General features: G+C 38.4%; 2 protein-coding genes across 2 annotated transcripts; one reads left to right on the top strand and one right to left on the bottom strand.

Annotated features, from left to right (window-relative positions):
- Positions 1-1,420: 1,420 nt before the first annotated feature.
- On the bottom strand, positions 1,421-5,723 carry LOC144633576 (mini-chromosome maintenance complex-binding protein-like). The gene is made up of 2 exons (XM_078492424.1): positions 5,121-5,723; positions 1,421-3,332 (listed from the first exon to the last, which is right to left on the bottom strand). Exons 1-2 carry the CDS (start codon positions 5,662-5,664, stop codon positions 2,008-2,010), a joined length of 1,869 nt encoding a protein of 622 aa, XP_078348550.1. The 5' UTR covers positions 5,665-5,723; the 3' UTR covers positions 1,421-2,007.
- An 89-nt stretch (positions 5,724-5,812) lies between these two features.
- LOC144634225 (calcium load-activated calcium channel-like) lies at positions 5,813-13,512 on the top strand. Its single transcript, XM_078493123.1, has 7 exons — positions 5,813-5,938; positions 7,309-7,386; positions 8,000-8,065; positions 8,196-8,242; positions 10,707-10,774; positions 11,785-11,929; positions 13,075-13,512. Exons 1-7 carry the CDS (start codon positions 5,878-5,880, stop codon positions 13,159-13,161), a joined length of 552 nt encoding a protein of 183 aa, XP_078349249.1. The 5' UTR covers positions 5,813-5,877; the 3' UTR covers positions 13,162-13,512.
- Positions 13,513-13,688: the final 176 nt, after the last annotated feature.

The following is a 13,688-nucleotide window of genomic DNA, read 5'->3' as shown; positions in this document are numbered from 1 at the left end:
GTGACGTTTACTTGCGTCAAAGTCCGAGTCAAACTGTTCATCCTTAGTTAGTTTGATTTCTTTGTTATCTTATGCACGCAGTTCCACGTCTTGTAAATTGGACAGCTAATAAAGATGCTGTTTACGTTCATATTCTACTTGAATTAAAATATTATTACATTCCCAGTTTCCGTGGTCTACAGGGGTCTCTGTAAAAAGCTGACCGGATGGCGGCGGATGGCGGATGAGAAAAGGCGGATGACAAAAAACACACCGACCAAAAAACACACCAAAACACCGACTTTTCGCAGTTTTTTTTCGCCACATTTCATTTACATTTTGTAGGCCTCGTAATCTCCTCACTGGTCTCCATGTCTTTCTTGTAACACTAGTTGAGAGAATTTGCTCAAAATTAACGCAAGTTTTCTTTGCTTAAAACCTAACCAACTGATATTTCTGCCGCCTGAAACCGCCCGTGCTGCCCTCAATTCAACTTCTGACGTCATCACCTGAACTGAAAGATACAAGTGTCCGCTTTCCGCTAGACGACTTAACTACCGGAAAAAACCGGAACGTCGAAAGTGGTGGGCTACTTTTAATATCTCAAAAATTCTAATTTGTGTGTATGTTGAGCTAAAATGTCGAAAACCGCGATGTTAGTGACAAGCAAGGTATGGTTTCGTACCGCCATAGTTATGCCTGAATTTCGCCCCTCTGTGCCCCCGCCAGGGAACCAGCAGGCGGCCGGGGATGCTGCAATAGGTACCATAGTTACCGATGCCGTTTTAGATAAATTGGATCTAATTTAGCTTAAAACTGATCACGAATGTCAAGCTCTCGAACAAAGAAGGTGATTAGGTGGGGTCGGAGTGAGTGATTCCAGTGATAAATCACAATTCAGCTTTAAATAGATGCAAGACTCTTGAACACGCATCTCCACAAAGGACAAAGGACAAAGGAGAGAGGGGATGGAGCGGGGGGGGGGGGGGGGGGACCGGTATAGGGGGGAGTAGCCGGGGAAGAAGCCAAAAATGGCTTATTGCAGTTTGCAACCCTAAACATGCGAACTCTGAAGTTCCCCCCCAATTAAAAAAAAATAATTTAAAAAAAAACAAAAAAACCCAAATTTTATTTAATTTAAGAAAATTTAAAAACCCAACTAATGATCACTTTTTTGCTGCCGTCAATCATAATTATGGTGACAGCCAAGGAACCTGGAAAAACAGAACCAAACAAAATGGATCCAAATCGACCAACGACAGGCAGCTGACATGACCTTTTGACCCAGTAAAGTGAACTTCTGTTTCCCATGAGGTCTGCTAATATGATTGATGGCAGCAAAAAGTGTAAACTGTTTGTCGAGGTTTGAATTTCAGAGTTTGCATATTTTCTTCTTTTTTTTTTAAAAAAAATGCAATAAGAGAGCTTAATTAACTTTCCTGTGGAAACCCAAGGACCTAATGCAAAGTTCATATTTATTACAGTTACCACTGTATCTCTGTGTCTACCATTAAGTCACTGTAGCAGAAATAATATAGTGTAACATGGTTGTGCTGCAGGCTTCAAAACATGAAAAAAAGTTCTTAAAGTGTATATCATAATTTCACAGTTATTTCACAAAAAGGACTTTAATATGAACATGTACTATTTATATGTCCAAAACCCTGAGAAAACTACATTGTACCAACACTTATAAAGACAGCAAGTTAAAGTTCCGCTCACACAAATTGAAAGCAATGAAACCTTTTGTTTGTGTTCATGTGCTTTAAATACAGTAAATATAATATATCGGTATGTAGTTTATAGTACCGGTAGGTTAAACTTGTGCCTGTCCGTCACATTATAACCTAGAGCTCTATGTCCATCAATCCATGTTTAAACTTAATTAGTGCTTAGTATACAGGCACAGAAATACAAGTTGTGATGTTTTTTTTTTCTTGTTCAAAAAATTATGCACAGTCAGGTTGTTGTGAATGCAATCATTGGTGATACGTCATTCTTCCAGTTCCTTGGAATTCACAACATGACTTAGTTTTGAGAACTGACAGATACAAGTCGTGCTCTTCTTTCTGCTTCCATCTGTTTGACATGGATCCACATCTCTGATGTCAGAGTGTTTTGTCCATGACTCAGAGACATAAGCCGTGACAGCAATAGTAAGAGGTGGAAGTCTTCTGCCGTCATGTTGTTATGATCCTTCTGCCTGCTCTTTACGAAGTCATCCTGAAGAACTGTTTGCATCTCAGGGGTCAATGAGTACTCTGCCAGTCGTGCCACGCCCAAGAAGGCTCGCATGCGCTCCATGGTAGCTGGAGACGTACTGCTCAGAACTCTCTCCGCAGGCTGAGATGCTTCATTGTGCCTGAGTACCAAATGGCAATCGGAAGGAAGAAGGGACTTTCCCTCTGACAGAATCAGCACCAACAGATTTGTGGTGAACTCTGCTTTATAATAATTGAAGTCGTACTCCAGTTTTTGCCATGAGATGACATTCTCCAGGGCTGTCACATTCTTTACGCCATTTCCATTTAGCTGACCAGCTTCCAAAGCCGTCTCATCCAAAACTATGTTTGTGCTGTCTGATAACTGGAGCACACTGCTCTTTAGTCGGTTTGCTGTGTAGTCCTTCTTTGGCACAAAGTTCAAGGTGTTCATGTTGTTAAGTGTCATGGACAGGAAGTGACTCTTGGGGACTAGTTGCTCCATTAGTTTGTACAACTCTTGTGGGAATGACTGCGAGGGTGGGCACCCACTGACGTTCAATGTAAATTTTCCAACAGGCATTATTCCAGTCCAGTTGTACACTGAGGAGACCAAGTGAAGAAGCATATACTCTGCTGCTAGGCCATCACCATACATAACCTGGGTCAGCAAAGACAACAGCTCACCTCTAACATCTGCCAACTGCTGCATAATGTTAGTCGAAGATTCCCTTTTGATGTCGTTGGGGATATTTGGATTAGAGTGGGTAAGACGGCGAGATGTTAAGACATGAAGCCGTGGCACAAGAGATGGTGGTGGATGATGAGCGGCTTGTTCTTCTGGAGTGATCAGGTCATCAGGGGTAGGACCCAACTGCTCTTGCACATCACCTTCTGTCATATCATGATCAGGGAACACAGCAAGACCAGGATCGACTGACAGCACACCGATGAACTCAACCATGTCATTCACCTTAAAAGTGCTCTCCTGATCGTAGAGGTGAACAAGACAAGCTGGGCCACGCTCACCTGGCAGAGGAAAATTTAAATCAGTGTCCAATGGATTGGATGGAACATTACTGCTGCCTGCTGTTTCAGTGGGTCTTGCTCTTTTAGCTTCATCATTGTGGGCACCATTGGAAACTTGCAAACCTGAAAGAAGGAAAAAATTCAAATCCATTAGATTTTAACACTGAACGTTGACATCAAACTAGTTACATGAATGCTGTGTTTTTAAGTGAAATACTGTACTTTAAATAGTAATTAATTAAATAGTTTTTCTTGTGTGCAATTGGTCTTGGTTTGTCATTTGACACCATCAAAACTGGGAGGTATACATATGCATGATGTATGTTGATGTTTAAATTTATCTTTGGTTTAAAATTTTTCAAAGCAGTTTGATTTTTATTTTTCATTGTCTCATCCTCATTATCATACATACATACATAATCTGAAAAAATGGGAAAATTAATACAAATCTTTTTGAAACTATAACCATAAGATGATAATAATTATGCTGGTGTCCATGAATTGTGCTAGTCTGTTCAAAATATTTAGTACTATTCAATTTAACAACTACTGTAAGTTGGAGTGAGAACTGAATGTCTGAATATTAAATGCAAATTTTGAAAAATTAAGGATAACACTCTTTCACATGATGTGTTTAGAGCAACAGTGAGCAAAAACTATTACAAGGATTTTAAACCAACAATATCCCTTATTTAAAAATATCCCCAGTTTGCATTTGCATTCACCTGTTTGTCCAAAGAAAAATTTAAAATTAATTAATTACCCGGTAATATTACAACTGAAAAATATGGCCAGAGTTCTAAATGCCAAAATCATTATTTTTATATTGGCCAGTGTGGCCACAACCTGAAAGACTTAGTTGAAAATATTTGAAGGATAACAAACACAATTGGCTTCAAAAAAATTCCAGGAATGCCGTCACTTGCATCTAAGCGTGAACACTTGTCGCCTAAACATGATCTAATTGGGTATCAAATGTGGCATGATTTGTCGTCAAAAGTTGAAGTTTGGCGGACTGTAACGGCAAGTTTCACGCCAAAAGTTCAACACATTCTGGTTTCGAAATGGCGGAAAGATTGGATATAAATACTTCTTCCGACAAATTGACCCTAATCTGTAATAATAATAATCAACTTTATTTATAGAGGGTTAACACATAACAGTAAAAAACTGACAAACCAGTGGCCCTCTAATATAAACAATCAGAACTTAAAATAAGCTAAAAATCTGTGTTGATATTCATTTGCAAGTTCACTTGTATCACTTCCGGTGTAAAGTTTTGCCTGTACTCAGTGTTTATTGAGAACATTTTGAGCACAAAAGTTGTCATTACGGTCTGCTAAAATTCAACATTTGATAACGAATAATGCCACGTTTGATACTCAATTAGATTATGTTTTGGTATTAATTTTTGACATCATCTGTCACTCAGCAGAGCTTTCTTTTTTGGTGTGGGTGACCAGTTTTGGTGGCAATTTCCAAGGTTTTGATTTTTTAAGATTAGTATCTGTGAGAAGATGTTTATATCAGGGGGTCTCTGACACAGTTCACGGGTGGAAAAAATAATGAGTCCTGGATCAAGGAGATCAAAGTTTCATTTCCAGAATCACAAAAATAAGCTTTTCTTTGTCTTGAATGTCCCAGCATTTTCCCCTAGCATAGCAAAATTTGTACTATCTGACTTTTAGCTGCACAGAGTCCATTTCAGAAGATAAACTCCCCCCTCCCACCCCCCACAGCGATTCAAATACATGTACATATGCATTGCATAGCTTTCCAATGCCTTAAGACACCAAAATCGGATAACTCATACTTCTTTTAGCTACATTTCTACATATTATATCATGGCCGAAAAAATATGCTCGATTTCTGTTGATTTGCACCAAACCAGGAGCACCTGACTCAACTTACCAGGCTGTACAGAAACAGTCCCTTCGTCCATTTCTTCATCAAGACCTCTCTTTACTCCTGGGCTTTTCCTCTGTGTTGCTTGTGATTGCAAACCCGAAGCCACGTTTTCTCCTGCAAACGTTTTCTTTGCCCATTCAGTCTCACCGGGGATCGGTACACAGTAAAATGTTTGCCGTTCTTTGGTCACATTTCTCGGCGACTCCAGGCGAAGCTCGAAATTTTCAGGACAGTTCATCATGTCTTGGTACATGCCGCACCGTAAATTCGACGAATTGTCCGCTTTGTTCACGGTTTCATAAACAGCAAGGTAGAATTCTGGGTCGAACATATCCTGCACCATGCATCTAAACCTTACAAGACTCTTCGATTTCAGCAAATGACTGGGAATGTCGTTCAACGAAGGCACTCGTTTGAGTGCGTCGTTGTTTTGCAATCGAGTGGTGAAGAACTCGCGAACTCTCTCATGATCTGGCTTGCCTGCTTCGGTGAATATACCTTCAGCGACGCTTAACGGGTCTGTGAGCCAGTCTTCTATACAAGGCATGATGAAAAGTAGATTTTTATGCTCAAAAAAAAATTCTGTTGCAAATTTGCACAACCCTCGTGGTGGTTTTCCCGGGAAAATTAGAATTATGTGCGCATGTTATCAAGCGTATAACAACTGACATTTGCATGCGGGCTCATAATAATTATCCGCCATCTTGATTTCTTCGTGAAACTGCATTTTGTTGCATCTATTTGTTCATTTGGCGTTAAAATGTTAGCCGATGCTATCCTCATACTCTTTATTTCAGTAGCTACTGCTCTACTATCCGAAGGTAAGTGTCTTTTATTTATTTAAGAATGCAAATTGTGTATTTTATAGCAGGCTGGAACTGGACAATAAAATCAGTATTGGACTGTATTAATATGGAAAACACTTCCACATGCATGGCTTGTAAACTGCTTTGCTTTTGTTTTAATCTGTGGTTATCTGACTTACCTGGTTTTATTTAAATGGATTTAAAGCTTGATTTCTGTTCATCATCACATGATAGCAACTGAAGAATCTAAAGCTTGGTACCAACCTTAAGTTCTTAACACTCTTTCAATAGTAAACTTCTTTCACAAATTAATTGCAAAACTTAGTTCTGACTGTGGTAGTCACTTACATGTACATGTATTTTGATTCAAAAATGTAAGAGCTGCTGGTCTTTTGAGGCATCTTCTTTAACCTGACACAGAAATAACAGAAACAAAAGAGAACAAACAATTTATTATTTTTTTTTAAATTTAATGGCAAAATAGAGTTAGGATAATATGCAAACCAGCGAGCCATGCAAGCCAGAAATCCCAAATCCCAATAAAAGGCTAACAGCAAGCTACCTAAATTAACTGTAGGCTAACCAGAGTACTATTTAGGCTAACCGGAGTGATACAGCTGTATGTAGGCTAACTTGAATGGCTCGCATGACTTGCGAGGCATGCAAGCCATGCGAGCCAGAAATCCCTAATCTCAATAAAAGGCTAACCGCAAACTACCTAAGCTAACTGTGGGTTAACCAGAGTGCTATTAAGTTTAACCGAAGTGCTATTTAGGCTAACCGAAATGACTCGCATGGCTCGCTGGCTCGCAGATTATCCGGACCTGCAAAATACAATAATTTGCAAAACAGTGTTTACACAGTTTGTTCAAATTATTTTCAGTACCTGAAGAAGAAGCTTTTATTTGTCTGTTGTTTATGCTGCCATAAAAGGACTGTTCTCTAAGGCTATAACAAAAACCAGCTTGAGATTTCACCTCATAGAAATCAAGAGCAAAAGCTTGTACTATCAAAACTTTTCATGTAATGTTTGTTGTTTTTACCAAAAGTTGGTGTTATATCACAGTGGCAGATCTAGAGGAGGGACCCAGGGTCCACCTTATTTTAGGCCAAACTAAAGCCTAAAGGGCCGAGAAAAATCATTTTCAAGAACCCCCCCCTTATACAGTACCAGGGTCTGGATGATTGGTCCCCCACTTACATGAAAGGCAAGAATCCGCCACTGTACTAGGCCATGATACCTCCTGAGTGAGAATTAAAGTTGTGTTGTACATGGGTCTACAAATTAGTGTGGAAGCTAGGCAAGTTTATTTATCCTTCTCCTTCGCCTTTTTTTTTATTTTTTTCCTGATCATACAGTAACTCTTATTTGTCTTGTTTTAAAGGAATTACCTACTTGCTGGTTTACAGAACAGACAAGTACAAAAAGTTAACTGCAGAGGTTGAGAAGGATAGTAAAAGATGTAAGTTTAAAACTGAATGTTATGGACATGTTTACTTGTTGAGTGAAGCATAAATTATTTGTACACTGTTATAGTTTATTCTGTATTGTAGTCATGTTTTTGTACCTGACTCGAGTTTAACACATCTAGATAAAGGGGTAAACTACTTATGTTGCACATAGCTACAGTGAAACCCCCACTAGGCAGCCACCCCATATTTAATGGCCAGCTATAAAATTCCTGAAGGTATTGCCAGTATTAAGCGGTCTCAGCCACCTTTCGGCCTTCCCTTGGAGTATTTGCCCATTGTTTTTACCTCTATTAAGCGACCACCAAGAATTTTATACATGTAGTTTGGCCTTATTTTCAACAGCCTAATGACAGATAAGAGTTCAAATTTTAAAAATTCACACTTCTAATCATCTTGATGTGATTGCGTTGTCACTAAGCTAAGTCATGATGTTTTGATTTTTTGGCAATGGAGTGATGTTACGACCGTGCTGTATTCTCATTTCTGACTAAACTCCTATTAAGCAGCCAACCCTGAGTTACCATTTCCCCAAGGGTGGCCTCTTAATAGAGGTTTGGCTGTATATGTATTTATATAGTAACATACTCTTTTATATAATTTCAGTGGAAAAGAGAAAAGAGAACATTTCAGATCTTCCCAGGCAAGGAGGAGGCCAAAAAAAGAAAATGGGTAAGCATTCTCTAGTAAATGTAAATTTATTTTATTGTTCCGCTGACAGCTTTTAGGATGAGTGAACTTTACGATGAGTCAACATTTCACAATGAATCAACTTAAAATGTATTCATCTTTCTCTTGTTAGAAAGAGTTGAAGAAAAACTTAAAAACCATAACAGAGACCTTTCCATGGTAAGTGACCAGTGTACACTGTATATAAAACTTGTTGCATGTTACATGATTGTATTTTATCATAAAGATTCCAGGGCTGTGCTCTAAGGGTGCCCGGGTGCCTCAGGTGACTAACTTTTGTCTTTGGGCGACCAGATAATCTTATTTCTTTCATATAAGCTTTATGCTGGGCACCCTGGATCTCATAGTTTGGGACCTTTGGGCTCCTTGTAATTTTTCTTAGAGCACAGCCTTGGATTCAATTAGCGCACTTTATCTAATGAGCACCTTTGCTTTGAATTTGGTTTTGCTAAAAAGCACCCGCTACTGTTATGACACCATCAGAGTTTTTGAAATTATTTCAACATGGTATACAATGTATCTTCCTTCTAAATGGCGCAAATCATTCCATTTTACAAAACAACTGGTAAGGCTGTGTTCACACTTAGTGCCCGAGCACTGGTACCTGAGCACCGGCTTAAAACAGCGTTGTTTTCACACACAGAAAACCAAAGTACCCAAGTACCATTAAGTGCCTGAGTACAACGTCTCGACAGACAAATTTTGCATTGTGCCCAAATTTTGGCATGGGCACTTCAAAAAACTGTATGTTCATATAGTGCCCAGCCAGAATTTTACTTGGGCACCGTGCCCAGCTACCAAGTGAGAACAAAGCCTAAGTGTCTGGACTGTTGTTTTCTTTTAATTGAGGGTATAATCCCTTCAAAGGAAAGATTCATTTTTCATTATACATTTATGTGCCCCATTTGTACTAAGTTCCCCTGTTTTAACAAGCTCTGTCTGTTGTGCTCCCAAACAAAGTAAGTGCCCTGGGTGCTAAATTGAGTCAATCAGAATAACTCTCCAGTCTTAGAGCAGTTTTCACTTGAGTGTTGAAAGTAAGTTGTGTTTGCTTTGGTTTTGCATTGCTACGCAGGGCTCGACTTTCAGAAAAAAACCTTGGGGCCAGCTGGCCCCTAAGTCTTCAGCTTTGGTCGCCAGCACACATTTTCTAGTCGCCAAAAATTTTTCAACAATAAAAGCAGTACGTGCGCCACAGGGTTTTCGTGCTCATTAATGTGTAACGACTACGCGCCAGAGTTACGTGTGTTGAGACTTACTCAATTTGCATGCCGTGGGAATTGGAGGTTTTTCCCTGATTTGTTTGATTATTGTTACAGGCTGCAAATTTTTGTTATCGATAAAGCAGTTTTTATTGAGCTAGAAATCAACTCCAAGCAGTCCGATAGCTTTTCATGGTCTTTCATGAGCCGGGCCGAGCCGAACATCGGCAATGAATGAACAGGCAGCGATGCGTAAAAACCACGGGAATGCCTCAAAACTGATGTTTGTTTTCATTCGAAATTGAAGTGCGTTGCACGAAAGACAAACATAACTTTAAGTCTTTAAGTCCATTGACCTTTAATATCCTGAACATGGAAAACTTAAGAATAGCGATGACAAGAATATAATATTTCGTTTGCGTTCGGGCCAGACAAGGCGAAATCCGATATCCAATTGCAAATATGCTAATGCGTGTGTTGTTTACGATTCAACAGCACACTCCATTATTCTTAAATTCCCATATTCTTCGGAACCACTGTTGCCAACCAAAATATAAAGCTAAAAACAAAATAAAAGAACATCGGGACTCATTATGAGAATACACGCGCGGTCAGTGTAATTATCCAAAACGCGACATTCCAAAATGGAATTTAATTTCCAATCTTGTTTAACAACTTACGGAAAGCTTGTAATGTTAAATCCAACGTGAGAATTCTTGAATACACTAAGACCATAGTTCACACTTTCGAACGGTAAATTTGTTTATTTAGCAGAACATTTCATTTTAGAAACTATTTTTTAAAAATGTGGCTTCCGGCTGGCTTCCTGAATGTACTCAACGCGAGGAAAGATGTCGATTTCACTTTGCGTTTCGCCACTGCTTGTAATTTTAATAAGTAAGTAAATAATCAGTTTAAGATAAGGGCAGTTTCAACGGATTTCTACGTAAAATACGTAATGAAATTCTTCGCCGGTTTGAATGAACATTCAATCTGTTCATTAGGGTTCTAAGGAAATAACAAAAACCTAAAAATCTTAGTGGCCAGATTGGCGACCAAGCGTTGGAAGTTAGTCGCCACCGGATCGAATCCAGTCGCATTGGCGACCCCACAGGTCGCAACGTCGAGCCCTGCTACGCTTAGTGTTTGGCTTAAAAATCTTGCGCCACTTTCTTGGCCAATCAGAACTAAAACCAAAACCAATCGTGATTTGCTCACGCACGTTTTCCCGCGCTTTGTGCGAGCTACATGTATTTGCTTCGAGTTTTGATTGGTTCACTGGATTGTCAGTGTCCTTTGTGATTGGCCAGAGTAATTACTTTGGTTTTGGTTTTACGACACTCAATTGAAAACTTCACTAATGCGTGCCAGTAAGAAATAGTTCAGACTAGTTCATTGTGATATTTGCAATTCTTTTGCAGGTTAAGATGAAATCCATATTTGCCATTGGATTCTGTTTCACAGCTCTCATTGGCATGTTTAATTCCATGTAAGTAAATCTGCACAAATTGCTGGTGTACTGTCCTGATTGCCTGCAATCAAGTCACTGATCTGACCTAATATTGCCAGATTTTTTGCTAAATTTGGGCAAGGGGCATGTCATGCAATTTTAAGCAATTTCAGCATTGATGATAATCAATTAATGACGATAATCAATTTATATAGCACATTTTTCATATGTAATGTTCAAATGCGTTGTACACATACTGTAATTTACTACACAAAGGCCAGACCACAACACCAGGAACTTCGTGCCCTACTCTTTGCGAATAGTGTGTGGGTTCTTTAACGTCCCATGTTATAAGAGTTAAGATACAGGAGACGGGACCTACGGTTTATCGTCCTTTTCCGAGAAGACTAGAATGTCTAACCATTTGCAGATGTAATTACAAAGGCAGCACATTCTCCTCAGTTATTTTAAGACCCTGAGTGTTGGTCCGGTCTGGGGTTTGAACCCACGACCTCCCGCACAGCAGTCCGGCGCTCTAACAACTGAGCTAACCAGGCGGCGGTTGACCAACTGGTCATAGAAAAACAGTAGAAGAACTCAAAAGAAACACAGAAAGGACAAAAAGGGACATGGATGGGCTAAATTTAAAGAAGATTAAAATGGATTGTGTTCGGGTAAACTTAAAAAAATGACGGCCCCACTTTTTCCAAGTTTATCTCACTTTGTATCAAAGTGTCATTTTACAATACTTGAAAATCATCCTTGTTTGTTACAGTGTATGTGGCCATGATTTTTCCAATAAAAGACTTCCAATTTAAAGTTTAGAGCTCTAAATTAATGGAAATAAATAGACTGGCCTGATACCACAATGGTACTGTTAGGTGAAGGTTTTTATCTGGAAATTTCTGTATTCAAATTTGTGGACTTTTCTTAAAGAAAATGTTTACATAATGCTTTGGTGAGCCTTTAAAAATGTTCGCTTAAGAAGTAATCATTTATCATGTGTATAATTAATTCCTTTCTCACATATTCCCACTGTAAAATTTCAGTTTTGATGGCAGAGTGGTTGCTAAGCTGCCATTTGTTCCCCATTCATGGCTTCAAGGATTGTCTCACCGTAATTTAATGGGAACAGATTTCACAGACTGCTCATTTATCTTCCTCTACATTCTCTGCACCATGTCCGTAAGACAGGTTTGTGTTGAATCTTCTTTGAGTTCTAACCTACCGGTATATAAAAAATTTCATTTTATCCTACAATTTTTCATATTATCTTAACTCATTGTATATTTTTACTATAGCTTAATCTTTTTTTTTTTTTTTTTTTAGCAAATTATTGTACATTATATCATAACTTTTTATCATATTTTATTATATATCTTAGTCTCATATCTTAGTTTTTATAATTTGCATAGAAGAGCCAAAGTTGTTATTTGGAATGCAAATAAACCATTATTATTATTATTATTATTATTATTATTATTATTATTATTACCTATATAATTATGCCACTTGTTAGTGGATTTTTTGCCCTATTGCTGGGGTGCAAATACCGCTTGGTGAAAACCCAGAGAAAAGCAAGAAATTAATGAGTCTAGAGCCAAAGCATTACTGTAACGTTATTTTAGACTTTCTGAGCGCTGTTTACAGTCGTGCCAAGAGAAGCGTACCTCCCTAGAGTACATTAATGAATTGATTATTTGAAATTTGAATCCGTAAGTCAATTCAAAAATGCATTCATCTTATTAAAAACATCAGGACAGATCAATGTTCGAAACAAAATTTGGTTTCTGATCACAGTCGCCTGATTTGAAGAAAAGTCAGTAAAGGAAAGGCGAGAGGAATTGAATTTTTTTTACCGTTTGTTGCATCTATTAAGTTCAAGTTTGAAGGGGTGTCAGACAATGTTTCGCATTAGTGATCACCAAAATGATCACTAAAATGTACTCTAGGCGGGTACGCTTCTCTTGGCACGACTGTCAAATATTGACAGTAAGATTTTTAAGCAAGTTTTAAATTCATAGGATCTTTTAGACAAATGTCTGAAAACTTGACTTGACTTATGCCTCTGTCCCAAAGACAGAAAATTCACTGGAATGTCTAAAAGAAATAAACTTAAAACAAGACTGCATGCTTCACTGTGCATTTATACACTAAGAGTTCTCAAATTTGATAAATAAAACATTGACCATTGGTGAAATTTAAATTTAGCTGTAGTTTTGCAAAGACTGTGCCTGACTTTATTTGAGAACTGAGGAAAAATGGGATAGGAAACAAATACCGGTAATAATGTTCCTTTCTTTTTATCTAATGTTTTCGATATGTCTCTTTTTTTAAAGAATATCCAGAAACTTCTAGGATTTGCTCCATCACGGGCAGCTAGCAAGGTTGGCGGTCTCCTGGCTCCACCTCAAGGAACTAAGTGAACTGACTAGGCGCAGGTCTTCCTGACGCCACTTGTCATGGAGTGACTGCTGTATTGTTTAATATTTGATAAGAACAGAAGCCTGCTAAACTACAGGTGCTGTCATTTTCAAGGGAAGTTCTAAATGTGGTCAAGAGTACATGTAAAGACATTCCTTTTCTTTCTTCAAAAGGTTGAGAGGGTTAAAGATCTCATGGCTTTCCTAGGCAACCCAGGACCGTTTTGGTCTCCTCCCTATGATGCAGCAATGTTCTTGATCTTGTGACATTTTACCTTTGTTAGAAAATAAATTATGTCTATTAGTTGTGTACTGTATGAAATATTGAATAAATATTGCATGTTGTTCTTCTAACTGGATATCATACCTCTATTATTTTTATTTTGAGAATTTGGCTTTACCTTAAACCCATAAGAGTACTCCTTGGAAATCTAAGTAGAAGTACATTCTGTGCTACTGGTGAAGTCTTCGTCAGTCAAATGCTGGCTAAGTGACCCATACTGGGTCACTTCATATCTTAGCATTAAATT

This window comes from Oculina patagonica, chromosome 1 (assembly GCF_052425735.1).
Source record: "Oculina patagonica isolate OP01 chromosome 1, crgOcupat, whole genome shotgun sequence".
Taxonomy (NCBI): Eukaryota; Metazoa; Cnidaria; class Anthozoa; order Scleractinia; family Oculinidae; genus Oculina; species Oculina patagonica.
Note: the sequence above shows the minus strand (reverse complement) of the source record. Positions and strands in the feature narration are given on the sequence as shown.

Coding starts and splice junctions, on each gene's coding strand:
- LOC144633576 (XM_078492424.1), bottom strand. CDS start 5,664: ATGCCTTGTATAGAAGACTGGCTCACAGACCCGTTAAGCGTCGCTGAA. Junction 3,333..5,120: donor GACTGTTTCTGTACAGCCTG/GTAAGTTGAGTC, acceptor TCCTTCTTTCAG/GTTTGCAAGTTTCCAATGGT.
- LOC144634225 (XM_078493123.1), top strand. CDS start 5,878: ATGTTAGCCGATGCTATCCTCATACTCTTTATTTCAGTAGCTACTGCT. Junction 8,066..8,195: donor AGGCCAAAAAAAGAAAATGG/GTAAGCATTCTC, acceptor TTCTCTTGTTAG/AAAGAGTTGAAGAAAAACTT. Junction 11,930..13,074: donor GCACCATGTCCGTAAGACAG/GTTTGTGTTGAA, acceptor CTTTTTTTAAAG/AATATCCAGAAACTTCTAGG.